The sequence below is a fragment of the Mercenaria mercenaria genome, chromosome 5 (genome assembly GCF_021730395.1).
Source record: "Mercenaria mercenaria strain notata chromosome 5, MADL_Memer_1, whole genome shotgun sequence".
Taxonomy (NCBI): Eukaryota; Metazoa; Mollusca; class Bivalvia; order Venerida; family Veneridae; genus Mercenaria; species Mercenaria mercenaria.
Genome location: NC_069365.1, coordinates 83,045,604 through 83,069,335, shown reverse-complemented (window position 1 = coordinate 83,069,335; position 23,732 = coordinate 83,045,604). Strand labels below are relative to the sequence as shown.

The 23,732-nt window shown below is 35.7% G+C and overlaps 1 protein-coding gene across 1 annotated transcript in view; it reads left to right on the top strand.

The window, feature by feature from the left end:
- LOC123558580 (E3 ubiquitin-protein ligase HERC2-like) overlaps positions 1-23,732 on the top strand; it is a 197,919-nt gene that overhangs the window by 115,952 nt on the left and 58,235 nt on the right. The window contains exon 36 of the mRNA XM_053544141.1: positions 23,488-23,687. Within this exon, the coding sequence (XP_053400116.1) occupies positions 23,488-23,687 (200 nt within the window). The remainder of the gene's footprint in view (positions 1-23,487; positions 23,688-23,732) is intronic.

Sequence of the window (23,732 nt, the reverse complement as noted above, 5' to 3'; positions counted from 1 at the left end):
TCGACTGGGTACCAGTATCAATAGGAACCAGTACAGATCAGCAAAGTGTAACAATATCCATGACACGTTTATCTAGCAAAAACAGACGACAATAGACCATTTCACGGCAAGCGTCTAAGTATTGGAAAAGTCTTGATCGGTAGACGCATTCTAAGCGAGAATTCTCGAGACGCAACAAGATTTGAAAAACTGGGGGCTCTTCAGTTCTTTATCAATTTTTGCAACAAAGTTTCCTGATGCATAAATCGGTGAAAAAGGTTTTTCACTTCAATGGTTTATTGATTCGGCTGATATTGACATAGGAAAACTGAAGTCCTATCTGACTGTTTAGAGTAAAAATATGGTTATGATTTTGTCAGCATTTGACCATATTCATATCGAACACTCAGATAAAACCTTCCACCGTTTTTATCAGTATGTGTATTTCTTTTTTATCAAATTTGAATAACGTGAATATTATGCAAAACTTTAGAACATGTGTCACCGCTAAGAGTCTGTTTTAAAGAAGCACTAACAAAAGGCAAAACAAAAAGGAAAAAAACAAAAACAAAAAACAATGGACTTTCGCGTTTAAACAATTACATGCTTACTTCATTTTCTTATTTTAATCATTATATTTGATTGCTTTTTGTTTCAAATGATCGGTATATAAGTCCTTCCCATAATTTAACATTCATCTTTTTAAATGAACATTTTAAACCATTGTTAACAAATACGTGCAATTCAGATTTTAAAATAATTCCAGTTTTGAAACTTCAGATACAAATGACTCTTAAAACTAGTCTTTGTCTCATTCATCCAGTCAAATATTACCCCCATCAGTCGAGCGATCACGTTTGGTGTCTGGTACGGCCACTCTATCCGTAAGTATTATTTATCAATGGGACAAGTGTCCTGCTGTAAACTTTTAAGTTGCTAGGTTCTGTAACATTTGTAGACAATTAAGCTGATTATTTGTTATGCAATGCAAGTGTGCGAAGTGTAGATAATTTCTTAATCTAACAAGGTCTTTGTTCCATTGTTTGCCACTTCCTTCGATCACTATCATAAATGTGATAAGATCTAAAGAAGACTGTATAAGAATAATTTGCATAATTCGAATATACTGGTTGTCGAGATATTAATCTGTGATTTCATTGATTGAAGATCTTAAATTGAAAAGATAAGAAATAATGCAGCATCCAGGTAAAAAGACAGTTAGTTAGTGGACATCCACAGAACAAGCGTGTTATACTTAAGAAATAATATATCTCAGCCAGTGATTTGTCGTTGAATAAATCATTGTTTGGAGTTCAGATGCGAAGGAATTATATCACGAGGGCGTAGCCCGAGTGATATAATAATACGCATCTGAACGAAAACAATGATTTATTCAAGAGCAAATCACTAAATGAGATATATTATTTCGATTCTAACACGTTACCAAGCATTTTTAAGTACATCCTTGACGACAGTCATTAAATATTTGGCCGTTTTCAATCGGTTTCTTTCCCAGCGCGCCGCTATGCCGTCCGACGCCATGACGTAATAATTGTGACGTCAGAACAGTGATTTGTTGTATGATAATTCACTACTTTCTGCCTTCTTTGTTTAATAGGAAAATGAATCGGATCGTGTTAGAATTTAATGTTTAATTTCTTGTTAGTTCGGTTAACCGACGTTGAAAGTGACACTAAATTTCTTATCTAATTATATTAACCGGATAACCAGTGTTCAAAAGCTGACTACTTATTTTGTTATAAATGTATACCTTTTGTTAATTTGAACTATTGTGGATAAAATAAAAATAGTAAAACTGCACAGAAACGTTCGTTCTACATACACCCGACATCCCAGAATTGACGGCATCACACAAGTTTAAGTTACTGTGGAAATAGTTTAGTGATTTGCAAAAGAATAAATAAATAACATGTTGAAGAAAATGGGTGAATAACCCTAAACAAACAATAATTATTCCCGTAAAGTTGGTCGAAATATGCACAATCAAAACGACATGAAGTTAATGTCAGACGTAAAAATTTACGGACATGAAATAGAAATTGTACTTATCCATTTGATGTCCATTATTTGTGTTGGGTTTACGCCGTTTCTCAACAACCTTGTTACGGCGGTTTGCTTACACAACCTTTTTTAACCAGTAGGTACTCTCCGTTAGAAACTTACATCTTTCCCACTTCATGCAGTGCTGTAGGAAGTCGGGCCCGAACTAACATCTCCAGATTACGGAGAAAACTGCATTTAGTTATTTATGAAACAGCTGAAACGGGCTTAAACTTAATACGAAAAACAACAACAAAAAAACAACAACACTATTTAATAACGCTACAAGCCGTAAAATAAAGGCTGCAAATAAATTAATAAATTCCACAAACAGACAATATGAACTTGGTTGGAAAATGCGGGAAAAAGACATGTTTAATGTTCCTTAAACTTCCTAATTTTCTTAGCACTGTAGCGTGAAAATGAACCCGGTAGTCAAGGAGTTTTGTTATCTTATTCTATTCAAAAACATCTCGGGATCATTTTCAGAAAATTTCTAAAAATCTATGGAGGAGAGAACGAGCAAGTAAAATGTTTAATAAAAAGTATCATTTTTTCATTACGCTTTTTTGTGTGTGTAACATGCATTCAGGCATACAAGTGTGACAATAAAAATCGGAAAGAAATCGAATAATTGCTAACAAAATTGAAGTACGCTTAAAATGAAATTTTTGTTGTTGTTTGTATTTTTCCCTAAATCTCGCGTGAAAAGGATGGTAGGGGAAAATTGAAGACAATACAGCGAAAACAAAGTCGGAGACCCCGCATTTTATCTCTCATTTTACAGTAAAATAAATTTGTATTATGAGTTTACTTTTTTTTAATTCTGTGGAATGGTTTTTACACATTACTTAGTCATTCCGTTCGAAAAAAATAATTTCGTAGAATGATTTTGGCATGGTCTTTGCATAAAGTAAGAATTCCTTCGGCGAATAGTCGGAGTACATATTTGAAAATTACATTACCGTATAGGTTTCAACGGTCCTGTTATAATAAATGAAATAAATTTCTTTTTGATTGAAATGGGCGCCCGAAAATTAATCGCTGTAAAAACAGCAACGTCAAAACTATTTAGGCTAAAACATGATTTTTTGATGCCATTTGCGTAAAAAGTTTGTATTTGATTAATTAAACAAGTTATTAAGGACGCAACTTGTGTTTGAAATTCCCGCTCATTACACCTGTCGATAAACTACAGACGCAGCGGTTGGTCAGCTATCGTAAGACATTTAAGTAAAGCGTTCAGCTATACAGACTATTTCATTGTTTATTCTCAACGTAGTTCGATCCAAAAATGAAGAAAACTGTCTCAAACTTAACACGCCGTACATAACCTATCTATCTATCTCTTAGCCCCCAGTTTTTGTCTTATCGTTTAATCACGTTAATTCACGGATTAACGGTAATCAGTTTGCGCATGCGCATAAACTTCGTGAAATGGTCTATTTAACATACTAGCAGACGGTAATTAATAAGCAACAATTTGAGAAAAAAAAAAATTAAATTATTTTTATTCTAAAATAATTACCATTATTATCTTTTAATGAGCAGAGATTTTGATAAAATTTACTAGTACACCGGTTTCTTTTTCATTTAGTATAGTATCCAGTGAATAATCTGCAGGTCTTTTTGACATTCCTAAAATTTTAGCCCATGAGCAGTAGCTAAAACAGATTGGACATAAATCTATTTCACCATTTTGACTTTATATAGTATTAAAAAAATTAGTGTTAAGTGTTTTTTACACAATAAAAAAAAAACAAAATCAAAGCTGTTAAAAATGTTTTAACCTTTTTCAAGCTGTTGACACTCCTGCCATCAGTTTGGACTATCCTGCCATCAGTGGTAATGATTGCCATCACTCCAATTTATCTACTCAATTTCAAATTTATCCCTAAAATTTTTTTCCCATCTAAATCATCCATACCATTATGTTAACTCGCCAATTAACACATTTTAAAAATAGCCCATACATACACCTGTTAACTGATGTCATCAGGGTCCAGACCCCAAGTGTCTGTGATCAGAGGGTGACCTTGTTAAACTTTTATGATAGAGTGATAAATTATGTCAGCATCAGTGTGTAATTAGTGATTTAATTTGATGCTTGGAATTTTGGATTTAAACTTTAGCCACAGGAATGTAAAAAACTGTCTGGCTAAGGCTGGCATCTGTCCAAAATTACTTTATAGGTATGTTTATTATTGAAAAATGACTTTCCGGGAGATATTTAAGTTTTCCGTACGTCCGGGAAATTGGGTCTGAATCCGGGAAACTCCCGGACTATCCGGGAAACTTGACATGTATGCAAATAGATAGATTTGATTCAAACTTTAAACCAAACAATTATCATGTGATACGTCCAGGCTTGTGTAAGTGCGTCCCTAGTGAAAATGAACATCTGGAATACCACTGGAACTTCAACTGGAATTCCAACTCAGTTCCACTGGTATTTTTCAACGGAATAGTGTTGGTATTCCACTGGAATAGCGATTATTTTCCAGTGGAATTTATTTGGAATACCAGTGGAATCCCACCAAAATACCGTTGAAAAATGCCAGTGGAATTCCACCAGAATACCAGTGGAATTCCACCAGATACCAGTGGAATTCCACCAGAATACCAGTGGAATTCCACTTAGAATACCAGTGGTATACCATCAAGATTCTAGTTGAATTCCATCAAGTTTCCAGTGGAATTCCACTTAAAATACCAGGGATATACCATCAAGATTCCAGTTGAATTCCATCAAGTTTCAAGTGGAATTCCATTTGAAATACTAGTGGTATACCATCACGATTCCAGTAGAATTCCATCAGGTTTCCAGTGGAATTCCACTTAAAATTAGGTAAATATATATCTTGCAATGTTGCTTTTAATTGGATGTTGGTGTCATCATCATGTGTAAAATAGGAGATGTGCAAGTTTACATCATGATAAAGACTCATGCTAGTTTTTATCAATTTATATCAAATACATTATGAGCCAGGTGAATTACTAGGTGAAAATGTGCATTTTGTCACTATTTTAGGGGCCATAGCTCTAGAAATAGGCGATGGCCACGAAACATAGGAGGTGCCCGGAAGTTCATATCATGTTATAGACTCATGCAAGGTTTCATTAATCTATATGAAATTCTTTTTGAGGTAGGTGCATCATCACAAGATGAAAATGTGCATTTTTCACTATTTCAGGGGCCATAACTCTGGAATTTGGGAGAGGGGTGCATTGCCAGCTGGAAAATAGAAATAGGAGGTGCACAAGGTCATATCATAATAATTTAGATTCATCAATTTATATCAAATACTTTTTGAGCTTGGTGTGCCACAAGGTGAAAATGTGCTTTTTTGACTATTCCAGGGGCCATAACTCTAGAAATAGGGAGCAGAGACTGATGAAAAATAGGAGGTGCACACATTCATATCATGTTAAAGACTTATGCAATATTTCATCAATTTTTATTAAATACTTTTTGAGCTAGGCGCGTGACATTTTTTTTTCCTACACACATACACAAACGGATGGACGTACAGATGCATGGACGACACTAGACTAAAATTATATGCCCCCACCACTCATAGTGGGGGCACAAAAACACATATTTTGACAAAGTAAGAAGCATGGAAATCAAGAACTGATCAAAATATTTACATGTATAAGAATAAAAGTCATGAAAACCAATGACAAAATATGACTGCATCTGACTAGAATTATATGAATAAAAGAAACAGAAAAAATATCACATTTTATAATTGATTTAAACTTCTTTTGTTTTCAACATATATAAGGCACTTACTGTAGCTGATACCATGCTATTCACATAAATCTGGTCCAGAATTTCAAACTATATAAAAACCATCATTTTTCCGCCAAAACTGGTGCTATTTTATTCACAAATCATGAAATTCAGTTGAGTGGAATTCCACTTGTACTGGTATTCCAAATTCAAATTCCAGTGGAATTCCACCTGTACTGGTATTTCAAATTCAAATTCCAGTGGAGTTCCACCTCTACTGGTATTTCAAATTCCAGTTCCAGTGGTATATTTGGTAATTCCACTGGTATTCCAGTAACATAGCAGATTCCAGTGGAATTTATGTAGCATTCCACTGGAATTCCATTGATTTTTTCACTAGGGGTTGGTCTATGGATCGCGGGATCATGAGTTCGATCCTCGGGCGGGGCGTATGTTCTCCGTGACTATTTGATAAACGACATTGTGTCTGAAATCATTAGTCCTCCACCTCTGATTCATGTGGGGAAGTTGGCAGTTACTTGCGGAGAACAGGTTTGTACTGGTACAGAATCCAGGAACACTGGTTAGGTTAACTGCCCGCCATTACATGACTGAAATACTGTTGAAAAACGGCGTTAAACCCAAAACAAACAAACAAACGTCCAGGCTTGTAATGACATGCTCGTCCCGGTGTCCTGGACAGTGTTGAAATGTCCCGGAAAAAATAAAAATACAGGAAACAAATAAAAATATCCCCCCCCCCCCCCCCCACAAAGTGCTCATGGTGAGGTATTGTGATTACGCTGTGTCTGTCGTCCGTGCGTGGGTCAAGTCGTCCGTCGTCAATATTTGTGTTTAAACGACATCTCCTCCAAAACCAATGAATGGATTTTGATGAAACTTGGCCATGATGTTCCTTGGGTGGTCCTCTACCAAATTTGTTCAAACGGTTCCGCTTGGTTGCACATAGGGGTTGCCAGAGCTAAAAATAGAAAAAAAAATTCAAACGACATCTTCTCCTAAACCGATGGTCCGATTTTGAAATATCACACAAATGGTCCTTATGTCACCCTCTACCAAGATTGTTCAAATAATACCGATTCGTCAAAAACATGACTGCCAGAGGTCACTTTTCCCTATATGTATATAGTGGAAACTTTAAAAATCTTCTTATATGAAACTGCTTGCCCGATTTTAAAATAATTTTACACAAATGGTCCTTGTGTGACCCGCTACCAATATTGTTCAAATTATTTTGATTCGTCAAAAAACACGGTCGCCAGGGGGCGTGGTCACTTTTCCCTATAATTATATATGCCGTATTTTCCCGAATTAAGGCCCCCCTCTAATTAACGCCCCCCACCCATTTTGGAGGGAAAAAAAGTCAACAAGAACGGGAAAAAAATCACCTACCTCATTTTTATAAGTCCATGTAATAAGTAATTTACAGTACTAAAGTCCAATGTATTAAAAATTAAACACACTTTTAAACAGTCTATGTACGGTAAGTCCAAAACATTTGTCCTAAGTACGGTACGTATCCAATGATCAAACAGAAAATTAAACAGTAAATACAAGCAGCGTGTCAAACCATTGACATTGTGTATTGCGCTATTAGCTACCAGCATGTACTAACGAAAATGTTATCGGAGTACACAGCTGTTTGGGTCATGACGTAATGTGTAGTGTCGCGAGCGTGTCAAAATACACGAGGTATCGATACCGTATTTAAATGCATAAAAGACGCACTGCATTAAATTGGGTGCAATATAATTACGTTTTGGGGGGATTAAACAACACAGAAACACTTTACAGATAGTTTGAACGATGTTTTTAAGTTTTGTAAAAAATTTCATTTTTTATTTTTTTACAGCAAATAAACGCCCCCTCTTTGGAAAATGTAACGCCCCCAGGGGCGTTAATACGGGAAAATACGGTATAGTGGAAACTTTAAAAATCTTTTTTTTTGTGAAACTGCTGGCCTGATTTTAGAATAATTTTGCATAAATGGTTCTTGTGTGACTGACCCTCTACCAAGATTGTTCAAATTATTCCGATTCATCAAAAAACATGGCTGCCAGGGGGCATGGTCACTTTTCTTCTCTGAATCAATAATAGCTAGAGCCTTGATATTTGGCGTGTAATATCAGATTTGTAATGGCTACCATAATTGTTTAAATTCTTGCCCTAGGTTCAGAAGAATGTGTGACATGTACAGTCGAATACCGTTACCTCAATATTCAAGGGACTGTAAAAATTGCATCGACGTATCCGAAGTTCGACGTAACGATATCGATTGTCTGGGACTACTCTGTAATTGTGTCGGACGTCTATATTGTCATTATATCTAATGCATTTTTCAGATGGTTTAAAAGGGGACAGAAATGATATAAAACGTAAATACGATTTTAATTTTATTGACAAATAAATTATTTAAATTAAATACATACATACAATTTTAATTTTCAAAATATACATTTAAAAATAAACATTTTTATTCCTTCCCTGAACAAGTCTGAAGCGGTAATGATCCTAGTTGAGTAGTGCTTCGATAACGAAAATTTGCCAGTTAAATACGCATATCGTTACTCAGTCCTAAATGGCAGATTTTTACTCCGTCAAACAGAAAATATTTCATCCAAATTAGTTGATATATTGGAAAACAGTTTTCCTGCTTGCACGGTGTTTTATAAGACTGATTATTGGGAATTGAATAAAAACCTCTTGACATTCAAATTGCATTAAAGATTAAATAACAAACAACGCAAACAAAAACTAACTTGAATATGATTAATACATCGCCGGACAACAATAGGTTAATTTTCACACCTTACAAATAACATGGATAGTTTTGGACAAGCTGTGATATCGACGAAACCAGGTGTAAAAACAGTACAAGTAAATTGACGTGACTGAAAAATCCCATCGAGCTAAACAAAATATCGAGCTAATCATATCGAGGTAATGATAAATAATTACATTATGATGAATAGGGAAAAATCGGGACCGACTGAAACACATCGTGCTAACCGGAGTATCAAGCTAACCGATATCGAGGTAACGATATTCAACTGTATTTCATAAAGGCTGACATAGAAGAAACCTAACTCTGTACTTATACAAACACACTTGAAGCCTTGTGCACAGGTGAGCCCTTTAGGGTCAATGACCCTCTTGTTTGGTCTATAAATTGTTGAATTCTACTTTAATAAAACACAATAAACAGTCCCCCGGTGATACATTGTTTATTCCTAATTATCAAATATCAGTTTCATGTCCTCGAGTGGGACACATGTTGATTAAGCCATTGATCTCTCTCCTGCTTTGCACAACTTTGATTATAACTGTGAACGGTTAATTGATTGATGACTGTTAAAGATACCATCATTAAATCTGTGTGAAAAAGCACGAGTTTCATGGTTAAGCCGATAAAACAATATAATTTTAGCTAGATTATAAATCACAATGACCAGGTTAATTCTTCATATATATAGTATGTCTCCTAATTCTGTTCACCTTGGTAACGCAATCAATTCACGTGCCAAACTATAGATGTGTATTACCTGTATTTACCTCCCTTAGAAAGCTAGACGACATTTGCAGTAAATTACGCTTATAGTTATAAAGGAGTGAACAATGTTTATTTCAATAAACTACATGTAATTTTATGATATGTATGCATGAAACAGACAAATACCAATGTCACGGTGTATGTCCCTGACAAAGGGTAAAAATCTCGGAAATTTAACTCAGAATCCAAGAAATGTCCTGAAAAATTATGGCATGTATTTTTAAACAGTTGTACTACATTATCATGATCCACATCATATGACACATATGGACACATATGGACACATATGCACAAGGACAATAACTCTAGCACAATAGTTTTAGCCCACCAGAGCACGAAGTGCTCAAGGTGAGCTATTGTGACTGGTCAATGTCCGTCGTCGACTGTTGTGCGTTGTCCGTCAACATTTGCCTTGTTGACATTCTAGAGGCCACATTTGTGACCCAATCTTTATAAAACTTAGTCAGATTGTTTGTCTTGATGACCTCTAAGTTAAGTTCGAATCTGGGTCATGTGGGATAAAAAACTAGGTCCCTTGGTCAAATCAAAGGAAAAGCTTGTTAACACTCTAGAGGCTTCAGTTGTAACCCAACCTTTATGAAACTTAGTTAGAATGTTTGTACAGATGACCTCTAGGTCATGTTTGAAACTTGGTCATGTGGGGTCAAAAACTAGGTCAGTAGGTCAGATCAAAGGAAAAGCATAATAACACTCTAGAGTCCAGAATTTGTGACCCAATCTTTATGAAACTTAGTCAGATTGTTTGTCATGATGACCTCTAGGTCAAGATCGAATCTTGGTGATGTGGGGTCAAAAACTAGGTCATCTGGTCAAATCAAAGGAAAAGCTTGTTAACGCTCTAGAGGCCATAGTTATAACCCAATCTTTATGAAACTCAATCAGAATGTTTGTATAGATGATCTCTAGGAAAAGTTTGAAACTGGGTCATGTGGGGTCAAAAACTAGGTCAGTAGGTCAAATCAAAGGAAAATCTTGTTAACACTCAAAAGTCCACAGTTTAAGTTTAAAAACTCACGAGGTTTGGTCAGAATGTTTGTCTTGATGACCTCTAGGTAAAGTTCGAATCTGGGTCATGTGGGGTCAGAAACTAGGTCACCCAGTCAAATCAAAGGAAAAACTTGTTAATACTGTTGTGACCCAATCTTTATGAAACTTGGTCAGAATGTTTGTCTTGATGATATGGAGGTCAAGTTTGAAACTGGGTCATGTGGGATCAAAAACTAGCTTAGTAGGTCACATCAAAGGAAAATCACTTTAACACTCTAGAGTCCACAGTTTAAGTTTGAAACTCATGAGAATTGGTCAAAATGTATGTCTTGATGACCTCTAGGTCAAGTTCAAATCTGGGTCATGTGGAGTCAAAAACTAGGTCACTCGATCAAATTAAAGGAAAAGCTTGTTAACACTTGAGTCCACAAAGAGTCCACAGTTTAAGTTTGAAACTCATGAGAATTGGTCAGAATGTTTGTCATGGTGACTTTCAGGTCAGTTTTGAATCTAGGTCATATGGGGTCAAAAACTAGGTCACCTGGTCAAATCAAAGGAAAAGCTTGTTAACACTTTAGAGGCCACAGTTGTAATCCAATCTTTATGAAACTTAGTCAGAATGTTTGTATAGTTGATCTCTAGGTCAGGAATGAAACTGGGTCATGTGGGGTTCAAAACTAGGTCACACGGTCAAATCAAAGGAATAACTTGTTAACACTCTAAAGGCCACAGTTGTGACCCAGTCTTTATGAAACTTGGTCAGAATGTTTGTCTTGATGATTTGTAGGTCAAGTTTGAAGAAACTGGGTCATGTGTGGTCAAAACTAGGTCAGTAGGCCAGATCAACTCTGGTGAGCAATATAGGGTCATCATGGCCCTCTTGTTAGGGATATTCTTTGTTTATTGGGATCAGAATTCATCACGGGTGGTAAACGCGCAATCCAATTCCCACTGGGAATACGCTAAAAATGGGTTGCGCGCCTTCCGGTGCTGGTGTTGCGCATCAATATATACAAAATCGAGGTAGGTGGGTTTATGTTTTTGTAAATAATTACACATTTACGAGTGCTTTCGAAAAAAAGCAAAATGCTATTCGACACAAAAATGAATAAGGATCATATGTGTGAAATACCAACTTATTAATTTAAGAATCGGCTCTGTTATCACGAAAACTCTCATGGCTCGAGCTGTCAAAAAAACATGGAATCATGAAAAATGCAAATTTTCTAACTCTTGTGCCTTCTTTCTGGAAATGTGACGCTTCGAATGATCAAACACGTGTAAAACAGTCATGAATATTACATACACTTAAATGAAATGTTGCTTTTGGGGGAAAGATTGGCAAAAAAATAATCGGGAATGGGGTTGCGCCCCGGGAATAGAGTTGCGCGTATACATTATACACATTATGATGTATATGAGCAACTCCATTCCCGGTGCGCAACCCCATTCCCGATGATTATTTTGTCAATTATGTCCCTGTAAGCAGGATTTGAAACAAATAATTTTGATATTCGTTACTTTATAACAGTTGAGTTATCATAAAAAGCATCAGATGTCCTCAGATAAGGCATATGAGGCCAGGAACTGCCATTTTTGTTGATTTCATACTTCTTTCACGTTTCGTGTCGCCAGAGTTTTTGTGATAATAGAGCCGAATCATAAACTACAAACCAGATATTTTACACATATGATGTATTATCATATCTGTGTCGAATAGCATTTTGCTTTTTTCGAGAAAATTTATTCTTGTCTCATACTAAGCAAAATCATAACTTCACATACCTCAATTTCGTCTTTTTTTACGCGCAACACCAGCACCGGACGTTGCTCAACCCATTTTAAGCGTATTCCTGGCGGGAATTGGATTGCGCGTTTACCACCCATGTTCATGGAATTACACAACCACTAAATCCATGAAAATATATCTTGTATGATTAAGAATGATCTCACAGCATACATTAGGTAAACTTTCGATGAGCTTTGTTAAAGTTATGACAGCTTGAAGACCTTTAGAAAGTTGCCATAGCGTCCTAGTACCTCATCATCACTGCTGTAGTACAGTTTATTTGTTTCACTACACCAACAGACAGCAAAGGGAAAAATGAGGTTCTTCAACACAACCTTTCTTGTTGAACAGTCATCTGCTATCTCTTCTATAACACATCCGTAGCAGTCACACACAAAAACAGTACCATCACCTGACACTGTTATACCATGACAGTCATTCATACCACCATAACTACCAATCACCTCACCCTGCCAGTTTAACCTTGTAATGGTCCCCATTACATAGTTAGATACATAGATAGAATTTGTGTTAGTGGTAACATGAAATGGAGACCCGGAAATATTTTCTCCTCTGACTGTTGTCAGTATAGTACCATTGGTATCAAGAATTTGGAGTTTTGCAGGTCTCAGAAATGACACAACAAGTTTCCCCTGACAGCAGCTTAACCCCCACGACATTCTCCATCAACCTTCATAGTTTGTTTCTTCTTGAGTTTGTTTGAGGAGACTGATATAAACTGAATATTTTGTTTGTAAGGAAGTGTGACAGCAAGTTTAGTGCTGGTAACTGAGGTTATGTCGGGTGGTTCAGTACCTAGTAATAAATAATCAGTAACAGATTGACTGCAGGTGTCCACCATTGCTACAGCACTGTTATAAATGTCAGTGATGATAAGTAGATCAGGAGTAAGGAGAATCATTCCTGTTATATTGCAGCGGCTGATGCCTGGTATTTTTACACAGATTTCACCTTGGTGTAAAGTTTGTCTGAATTTCATATTTGTGAATGTTCCTAGTGACTTCTCCTTGTCAAGTAGGGTTGATATTGCTTTATTTGGTTCAAAGTTGTACTCCTTGACATCATATGCTGCTAGCTGCTGGAGAATATTCTCATAATCAGTGATCATTTGCTCAGCAAATTTCAGCTCCACGAAAAGTGTGTCTGCTTGTTTGGATGTGTTGAGATGTTTAATGGAGTCAGATGATGCTTTCAGAGACTTGGTTGCATCATCGCAAGTTGTTTCTACTGTCTGCAGGTTCTTGTTATTTTCTTGTTGGATTGTCTTTGCTGCATCTTCTGCTTGTCTTTCCAGTTCATCTAGTCTTTGGTTTATTTCTTTCCGAAACTTCTTTATATCAGCCAATACATCTGTCAGAGAACTGTTGGACTTTTCAGTTATTTCCTTCACATCTTCCGATTTTTTGCGACATTGCTCAGTAATGGTGTCCATAGCTTTCAGGATATCATGATGTTCTTTGCTGTTTATGACCTGGTCAGAAATGTTGGGGATGTAGTTGACTTTGCAAGATGTACCTGTGTGTTCTAGTGTAACACATACATTGCAGAGTAGTGCTTTGTGGTCCTGACAGTAGAACTTGATCATTTCTTTCATGTGTTTAGGGCAAGGTTTGGTAAGGTTGTCAGGCTGGCTTGGGTGAATAGAGGCTGAAGACATGGTTTGTGGCATGCTGTTTTTGTCTAGAAGAGTATGATGCCTTGAAAGGGTATGTCTCTTGTGAGCCGCCAAACAAATGTCGCACAGGTGCTCCCTGCAGTCAACACAGTAGCCATGGGCAGGGAGTCGAGGACCATCACGGTCACATGGCTGGCAATATACTATATGGTCTTCATCAGACCCCATAGTTGATGATGATGAAAATGTTTTGGGCAACTTTTTTTTTGGAACAGCCATGTTTGAACTGAAAAGTAAAATAAACATGTTCCAATTTAAACCATTGCAATTCTTCATAGCAGTAGGTCCATGGTTGATTTGTAAAAATTTGCTGTGGTAATTACATGTATTACCAGAGACAAATTTGACCCTACATGTATAGTCCTCTTTAAAGTAGGACTGGGTACCGCCTTGAAAAAAATACCACAGTATACCACGGTTTTTTCCTAATTACCGCGGTGTATAGCACGGTATACCACCATATTTATCGTAAAACTTGCAGCTATGGTAGTGGTCATACAAATATTGAAAAACTCTCAGAAATACAGTGAACTCCCCTATTCCGAACCAGTCTGTAAATTGACTCATTTCCAAGCTTTAAAGCCGCTGTCGCGCATACGTCAAGAAAAAACGTAAGCTATGTTTTGGTTTTATATCTAATGCATTAAACTATTAATTCATTGCTGGTAATTGTTCAAGTTATTCTTACATAATCCATATTTGCAAAATTGTCCAAATGCTGTATTTTTTTTATGTGGAAATCTGACGAATGTAAACAAAAATATCAGATTCAAGAAGCGCTTGCGTTCTAGTTTTTTAACGAAATGAAATGAAAGGTAGATTAAAAACAGGAAATTTAAGCTCTTTCCAGTCATATATCCCACATTAAAAACAACTTGACCATTGAGATGCCTAAAGAGGAAATATAGATGGCATACATTGTGCCTATTCCGAATCACACATTTTCTGTTCTGTTATGGTGCATGTTGTTTAAAGATTGCAGAAAAAATGCCGATTCAATTTGTTCAAAATATTAATTTATGTTATTATTTTTACTCATGGCCAGATGTTAAAGAAAAAGGCCGAGGTCTTATTATACCATGTGACTATTTTATTCACACGAAGGACAAGACCACCCACATGAATGTTTTAAAACAGCATATTTCAATAATGCCAGAGAAGGATGTCATGCCTATCGTTTAAGTCATTTAATTGGCCTTAAATGCGATTATTTCTATTCCTAACATAAAATAATTTCAGTTTTCGATTCAAGATGGTAGTTTTATGTTGTTGTGGATAGTAATAAAAAAAAACATTTCAGTTCATTTGTGGTGATTCGGAATAGGCAAATATGACCCGGATTACGCACAGTACCAGTCTGATCAATTACAGAAATCTGTTGCAAACAGTGTTTTGTTTCGAATTTCTTTTCACGTTATTTTGATCGTGACATATTTGTCCAGCATTTAAGATGAAATTAATATTTAAAATATAAACTTGACGAAGTAAAACGATAAAAAATTAAAAACTGGTTCGGAAAGGGCAAGTTCGTTGACTTAATTTATTATGAGCAACAACGAAGACTTGTTACTTGACTAGAAGTAAAGAAAAAAATACACAGGAATATTAACTTGACTAAGGACTAGTTAGATTAATGACCCTTAGTATTTTTTACCAGCGTGTATTCGTCGGAAGACGCCATATTGTCTCTAGGGAAGCACTGGGTCACATGTATATAGGTCGCGCTTGTTTTGAAGTTCGATTCGTGCACCCGTTTGATAAACCAGTAACATTTACAAATAGTATGAAGGCTTCATCAAATTGTTTTCAAACAAAAAATAATAAATTCCGACTCAACATTTTCCATATTATTTATTCCTTTTTTTAATACATGCAAATACATACTGGGATATTTTAAACTATCATCATTTAAACAAGAAGTCGGGACTCGCCCAATTTACCAGACTCAAAGTAAAAACAAGTGCACCCATGACATCATCCATCTATACGGAATAATCTGGAGGTTTTCGAAGGTTTTGATTGGGGATCATGCGGTCGATCATACATGTTCAATTGCACTATTGGGTGGTTATTTTTGGAAACTTATAATAGTAGCATGGGAATTCCAGAGATATAAATCAGAAAATCATGCAAGGTGTCAATTGCTTTTACGGAAGGCTACACAGACAATGTAAATTAAAAATAAACAGAAGTAGGGATAATGTTGACAAAATACCGGTATTCCCCGATGGTACCGCGGTATCGAACCACGGGAAGATGGTACCACGGTTACCGGTATACCGGTAATACCGCGCACCTCTGCTTTAAAGGGACTGGCGTCCACATTTTGACTAAAACTGATTTTTCTTTAAATACAAGTTTGGTGATTTTATGAGCATCAGAACATGAGTTTTTGTTGCTAAACTATTTAAAAGATGTTAAATCAAGAAAAAAACATGTCTGACTTGGGAATGGAACACGGGTTGCCTTGGAAACAAAACTTTCCTACCATTTTGACCAACATGCCATGGAGGAATTCATACTTAATAGAAAAATTACAACTAATTCTCATGTGTTTCTGTAATGTATAATCTGTCAGGAACTAAGTTTCAAAGACTTCGTAAGAAATATAGCAATAATTTCCTGATATCTTAAAATTTTCTTTTTTCTTTGTATTCCTACGATCTGGAAGTCAGTCTCTTTAACATTACAAACAAAGGTTAACCACACATACAACCAAAGGTTTAACAATAGTTGCAAAGATCACTGATTATACCTGTAGTGCCAATTACCACAGTCCAGAGTTTTACATTTTATATGCCAGTGTGCCCAATCACGTGATTGCGCTAGGCCATTTTGAGCTCAAAAGTGAAAGTGGAAAGATAAACAAAAATTATAAATCAGGGCGTAAGTTTTTTATTCAATATATTGTGTTAATATCATGACATGATTTGAAACCTATTTGAAAGTGCTACCCCCTGTACTACGATTTCCCCACCAAAACATTCTCTCTTTAATGCTATTCCTGTTCAATTAACTTGCAGTGAGAACACCTCAGAGTGCACAATGTCGAAAATGGTTGAACAGGAATAGCGTTAAAGCAAGAAGGTTTTGGTGGGGGTAGCACTTTCAAATAGGTTTCAAATCATGTGCATGATATTAACACAATACATTGAATAAAAAACTTATGCCCAGATTTATAAATTTTGTTTACCTTTCCACTTTCACTTTCGAGCTCAAAATGACTTAGCGCAATCACGTGATTGGCCACACTGTATGCAGTCATTGTACTAAAGTTTTGAACTAGTAAAATTGTTTAAACAACATGCTACAAAAACATGTTAAAGGAACAAGGTCAGTAATTTGTTGAAAAATGACTCTGTTATATAGTAAGAAAGCAGTGCAAACAAATGAACCCTTAATATTCTGATTTTAACTTTTACCCTGCTAAGTTTCTAAAATGGACTGGTCCATCATTGAATATGGGTAGTGCCACTTATTATTCAAAGGGATGTTCACTGAAAACTTACTGACTGAAGAGTGTACTGTCCAGACCATGATGGATACATTAAAGATTGATAATTATTTGTGCCCTTGGAACAAATTTAACCCTTACCCTGCTAAATTTCTATAATGAACCTGTCCATGTTTCAATTTGGACAGAACCATTAACTGTTAAAAGGGGTGTTCGCTGAAAATTTACTGACTGAATAGCGAACAGTGCAGACCATGATCAGACTGCACGGATGTGCAAGCTGATCTTGGTCTGCACTGGTCGCAAAGGCAAAGTCACTTGCCGCCAGCACGCTAAGGGTTAAGATTGGTATAAAGCTATTGCAGGAACAACTTTTGAACTTTTAAAGGGATTCTGATAATAGTTAATACAAAATGTGACTTTTTAGCTTGATTAGACAAAGTAATTTATGCCAGGAGAGTTATCCTGCTAACACATGTGTCGGCATTCGCATCCGAGTCCAAATACTTGATTAAAGTTCTGATGTACTTTTTCACTGTATCTCTATTATTACATTGGTAGATTTGATTCAAACCTGGAAGGTTGATCCTTATTATCACCCAAATTATGTTTTAATGTCCATATCTCTGGCTCCAGTGGTTCATGAATTATACCCCTTTTTGAGTCGGCTAAAGGCTGAAAGCCTTTTGACAAGTCCTTGCTATCCAACGATTCTCTAAACGGACCAAATAAAACAGTGAAGGGATGTAGTTCCATTAGATTTCTCAAACTTCAAACAGTTCACTGCATGAATGAAGTTAAGTTGTGTCAATTCCCTTTGCTATGACCAATATACGATGTTATCTGTCATATTTATGACTTGTAATTGTGCAATTCTCGAATGTAACTCATTAAGCATAAATGTGCATTTTAAGAATTGCGCAGGCTTACAAAGCTTGGGTAACATCCAGCGAAAGACAAAAAATAGTTCCAGATAAGATGCGTATTAGCATAAATTACGTATAGAAATAATGCAAATACGCATGTCTAATAATTTCTAAGCGTATAAAAACGTATATAAAATTACAGAAAAAAAAACAAAATCTGAATCGTCTGGATGCGTTAGGTAACATAGCCGATCAGCCTTAATTCTCCCACATTGAACGAAACACGCATCGTATGATTTCTATAAACTTTGCGTGGGTTGAATTTTGCAGTCAGTAAACGGATGAATTATCGGAAGAAGAAGCTCTTACTGGTTTGTTTAGTTACTACTGATATTAAAAATGATTTTAATTCTTATTTTTCAAGAAATAAACAAATCGGCGAAACATTGTATTGTATTTTCTTGTAGTTTTTGAAATCGAAAGTAGATCATCTATGTTCAAGACCAAGATGTTTGGCGAAACGAAACAACTTTTTTATGAAAAGATTTAAATAAGAGGTAATTTAACCGTAAACTTCAATGTCAGATACTGCCAATTGCTGCTAGATGTCTTCGTATCATCACAATTTGTAAAATATATTGTTCAAACTGGAGAAAAGTGTAATCGTATCCGGATATAATATTTTGGGTAAATATCGAGCTGTGTTATGAAATTTTAAGAAAAAAACTAAAAACAAACTGAAACTGGTAGACTATACTGTCAGTACATCAATCATTAGCCGACTCAGGCCATTCAGGCCTTTGATTAATTTACACTTTAAGGTAGCAGTTTTAATACATTTTCATTTTATATTCTGTTTATTTTGTTAATGTTATTGATTCAAACTAAAAGTAGTTCCAGGTCACCCACATCATATATCCTATAAATCTCTCCAATGATAGCTCTAGTTTCCTCATACCGTATTTTCCCGAATTAAGGCCCCCCCCTCTAATTAACGCCCCCCACCCATTTTGGAGGGAAAAAAGTCAACAAGAACGGGAAAAAATCACCTACCTTATTTTTATAAGTCCACATAATAAGTAATTTACAGTACTAAAGTCCAATGTATTAAAAATTAAACACACTTTCAAACAGTCCATGTACCGTAAAGCCAAAACATTTGTACTAAGTACGGTACGTAACAGAAAATTAAACGGTAAATACATTTTTGATTTGTTTTTACACCACTCGCGCACACGCTTCATGCCGACTTTAAACAAACTTGCAGCAATGTGTTTACGATATACCCTTTTCTTCGGCAGTTTTAAGAACTTTTAATTTAAAAGCAGGCACAGCAGTGTGTCAAACCATTGACATTTTGTATTGCGCTATTAGCTACCCGCATGTACTAAGGAAAATGTTATCGGAGTACACAGCTGTTTGGGTCATGACGTAATGTGTAGTGTCGCGAGCGTGTCAAAAAGCCAGACATGGAATACACGAGGTACCGTATTTAAATGCATAAAAGACACACTGCATTAAATTGGATGCCAAATAATTACGTTTTAGGGGGATTAAACAACACAGAAACACTTTATAGCTAGTTTGAACGATGTTTTTAAGTTTTGTAAAAATTTTCATTTTTTATTTTTTTTACCTCAAATAAACGCTCCCTCTTTGGAAAATGTAACGCCCCCGGGGGCGTTAATACGGGAAAATACGGTATATGTATTTAACTATCCAGCAACTAAATTGTCTAGCCTGCTTTCTCCTCTCACATCTCTTGTTATTCAGGATTGGTACAAGCATTGTAGAGTTATGTGCCCTTGGACATAGTCAAAATGTGTATGCCGACACAAATTTGTATACTGGGAATAAATTTAATTTAATAACAGTTGTTCTTCCATTTTCTATTATATTATACTGACATTAATAGCACTTACATGTTTGTGATGCACACTGCTTCCACAATTTTAGATGGATTCCAATGAAACTTTGTACACATGCTTACCATGAAGTGTAAGTTGTACACATGCTTACCATGAAGTGTAAGTATGTGTAATTATTTAGTTCACCTGAGCACAAGGTGCTAAAGGAAATCTATTGTGATCCCTTTCTGTCCAGTCTGTCCAGATCTTCTTGAAACTTTGTCAGAATTTTGGTCTTTATAACTGCGGCAGTTTCAAAACTTGTTTTTTTTTGTGATCAAATTACAGAAAACTTGGTTTACATGCAAAATGCCCCATTTTCTTTATGATTTACATAAAACTTGTTCAGAATATTTTGTTCTAAGTAAGTTGTTGGTGAATTGAACAGTTAGTTATTTTGTGTAAGAATTAGATCAAGTGACTCAAAGCCTTCATGACACCCTGCTTCTTACCTTGTCATAAAATAAAGCTGTTGCTGAAGTCTTAAGCTTAAACTTTGATTAATTGGACCTTGCCCTTGTTTAATTGGTATTTAATTATAAAGCATTGTTTTAAGAGAAATCGGAAGAGAAACTTCCTGTTCTTGTTAAAACTTCACAATCCCCTTTGCTATTGATGATAATCAGTTTACTTCCTAGTCATGTGAGAGTTTTACAATGATATCTGAACACTTCAGAGCAACAGCAATTTAGGTCATAACAGTTAACCCTTACCCTGCTCAATTTCTGTAATGAACTGTCTTGTTCGTCATTCAGTTTGAACAGTACCATTAACTGTTAAAAGGAGTGCATATCAAAAAGATACTGACTGAATGGCGAACAGTGCAGATCATGATCAGACTGCATGGATGTGCAGTTTGATGATGAATTACACAGGTCGCAAAGGCAGGATCAATCATGTCCAACATGATAAGGGTTTAAAGCAACAGTGGTGTAGGGCATTCATTTTAGCAACATTGGTGTAGGAGATTGGAGTTAAGCACCAGTAGTTTAGCTTATTTCTGTTATTTAGCAAAAAGGGTTAATAATGTTTCAGTTAAGCAGCAGGAGTTTAGGTTATTTTAGCTAAGCAATAAATTATGGTTTAGGTTACTTCAGGTAAACAGCAGTGGTTAAGGTTATTTAATTTAAGCAAAAAGGGATAATATTATTTCATTTTCGCAACTATGGTTTACGCTATTTCAGTTTAGCAAAAGTGTTTTGAGTATGTCAGTTAAGTAACAGTGGTGTTGGTTATTTAACCTATGCAATGTTGATGACTTCTGTTCCTATCAAGGGTTCCTATCAAGAAATAAAAACAAACATCTAGTCCAAATTTTCCCTTCTTTTGTCCATAATACATTAATTGATAACAAGTCAGCCTTTTCCTGATTTTTCATGCTGTCAAGACCCTTTTTAGTTTGTTTTTTTTTTTCAAGATACTCCTATTTCAGTAAGTATTTTTTGTTTGTTTTAATAACTCTTTAATTGAATAATTCTATTGTATATTTTATTTTTCAAGTTTTGGCTTACGGTTTGTGAGTTTTCAGACAAGACACTATTATCAGAAAAAAAAAAGAGAAAAATTAAGAAACTTTTGCTTGAGCTAAAGTTTGATCTTTATGTTAAGTTAGTATAAAATTATAAATTATTATAAATGTTTTAAACTACGTACCAGAAGAGAACTTCCTATTTAAAGTCTTGTGCAGTTTTCCTTAGTTGATGATTGCCCTCTGTAGTGGTGATAATGATGTCAGTTTCTGTTTCACTTCCTTGTCATGTGACCATGATTTAACAAGTTTAAGAAATTATTTTACGAAATAATTTCTATATATTAAGATTTTAAATTTGTCTGTTTCCATAAAGGAGTTTACAACTCTTTTAAAGGATCAAAAATATCATAAACAGTTTTCTTTGATCCTTAACGCTTATCATGCTAGACACAATTAATTCTGCCTGTGTAGATCATGATCAGCCTGCACATCCATTCAGTCTGATCACGATCAGCACTGTTCACCATTCAGTCGGTATCTTTTTGCTAAGCAATCCTTTAAATAGTTAATGTTACTGTCCAAATTGAAAGATGGACAAGTTCATTATAGAAATTAAATAGGGTAAGCCAGGGTTAATTGTTTATAGATAACCAATCAAGCCTGTTAAGATTATATGCTGGATAAGTTTAAAACAGAAAACTCTTTATGCCTGCATAAAGGAGGCTGTGCATAATTATTTTTTAAATGTTTATATAATTAAATTAATCTTTTGCAGGAAAACAGTTATGGTTTTAATTTCTGCAAGTAAAATAATTGATTGTTTATTGTCACTTCATGTCCATTCTGTATCATTGTAATTTATGGATAGTTATGGTAAGAAATATTGTATATCTTAATGCATGCCTAAATAGATTTCTGTTTTAAACTGTCATAGGTGTTTTTCATCAGTGTCATACAAGTTAGGCCTTTATGAGTTAAATGTTAGATTTTTATCCAAGTTTTTAGCTCACCTGAGCACGAAGTGTCCGTCGTCCATCGTCGTCCGTCCGTCGTCTGTGTCGGCGGCCTCGTCAGCAATTTGACTATTAACACTCTAGAGGTCACAATTTTGGCCTAATCTTAATGAAACTTAGTCAGAATGTTACCTTCAATAAAATCTTGGACGAGTTCGCTATTGGGTCATCTGGGGTCAAAAACTTGGTCACCAGGTCAAATCAAAGGAAAAGCTTGTTAACATGCTAGAGGTCACAATTTTGGCCCAGTCTTCATGAAACTTCGTCAGAATGTTAATCTTGATGATGTTAAGATCCAGTTTGAATCTGAGTCATGTAGGGTCAAAAACTAGGTCACCAGGTCAAATCAAAGGAAAAGCTAGTTAACACTCCAGAGGCCACATTTATGACCATATCTTAATGAAACCTGGTCAGAATGTTAATCTTGATCTATAGGTCAAATTCAAATCTGGGTCAGGTGGGGTGAAAAACTAGGTCACATGGTCAGATCAAAGGAAAAGCTTGTTAACACTCTAGAGGCCACATTTATGACTGTATCTTAAGAAACTTAGTGAGAATGTTTATCTTGATGATCGTTAAGTCAAATTCAAATCTGGGTCAGGTGGGGGGAAAAACTAGGTCACTAGGTCAAGGCAAAGGAAAAGCTTGTTAACACTCTAGAGACCACATTTTTGGCTATCTTCATGAAACTTAGTCAGAATGTTAATCTTTATGATCTTTAGGTCAGTAGGTCAGGTGAGCGATACAGGGCCTTCATGGCCCTCTTGGTCTTTAAAAAGTGAGGTTCTGATAATTGTTGTATCCTGTAATAAATGAAAATCTGAAAGTAAATAACAAAAACAGAAATGGATAATAGAACGTAAAACATTTCATGCAAAGGCTGCTCTTAGTTTTAATATACTTCTGTTAATAACAAGCTTTGTTTTTTCCCTACAGTTGATTCTCCAAGAAGACAGCGTCACAGAGCACCTGTTTCCCTGACTGCATCATACACAAGCACGGTTGCCGAGGAGCTCGTACTGTTGCTAAGGAAGCTGCACACTCTGGATACATGGAACTTGTGTATCAATCAGCTCATGGTGAAACATCTGAGAACACTGCCACACATTTTGTTGGATCATCATGTTGGAGCAAAGGTATTTGTGCCCCGCCATGAGAAAACCAGCATCCACGCAGTCTGG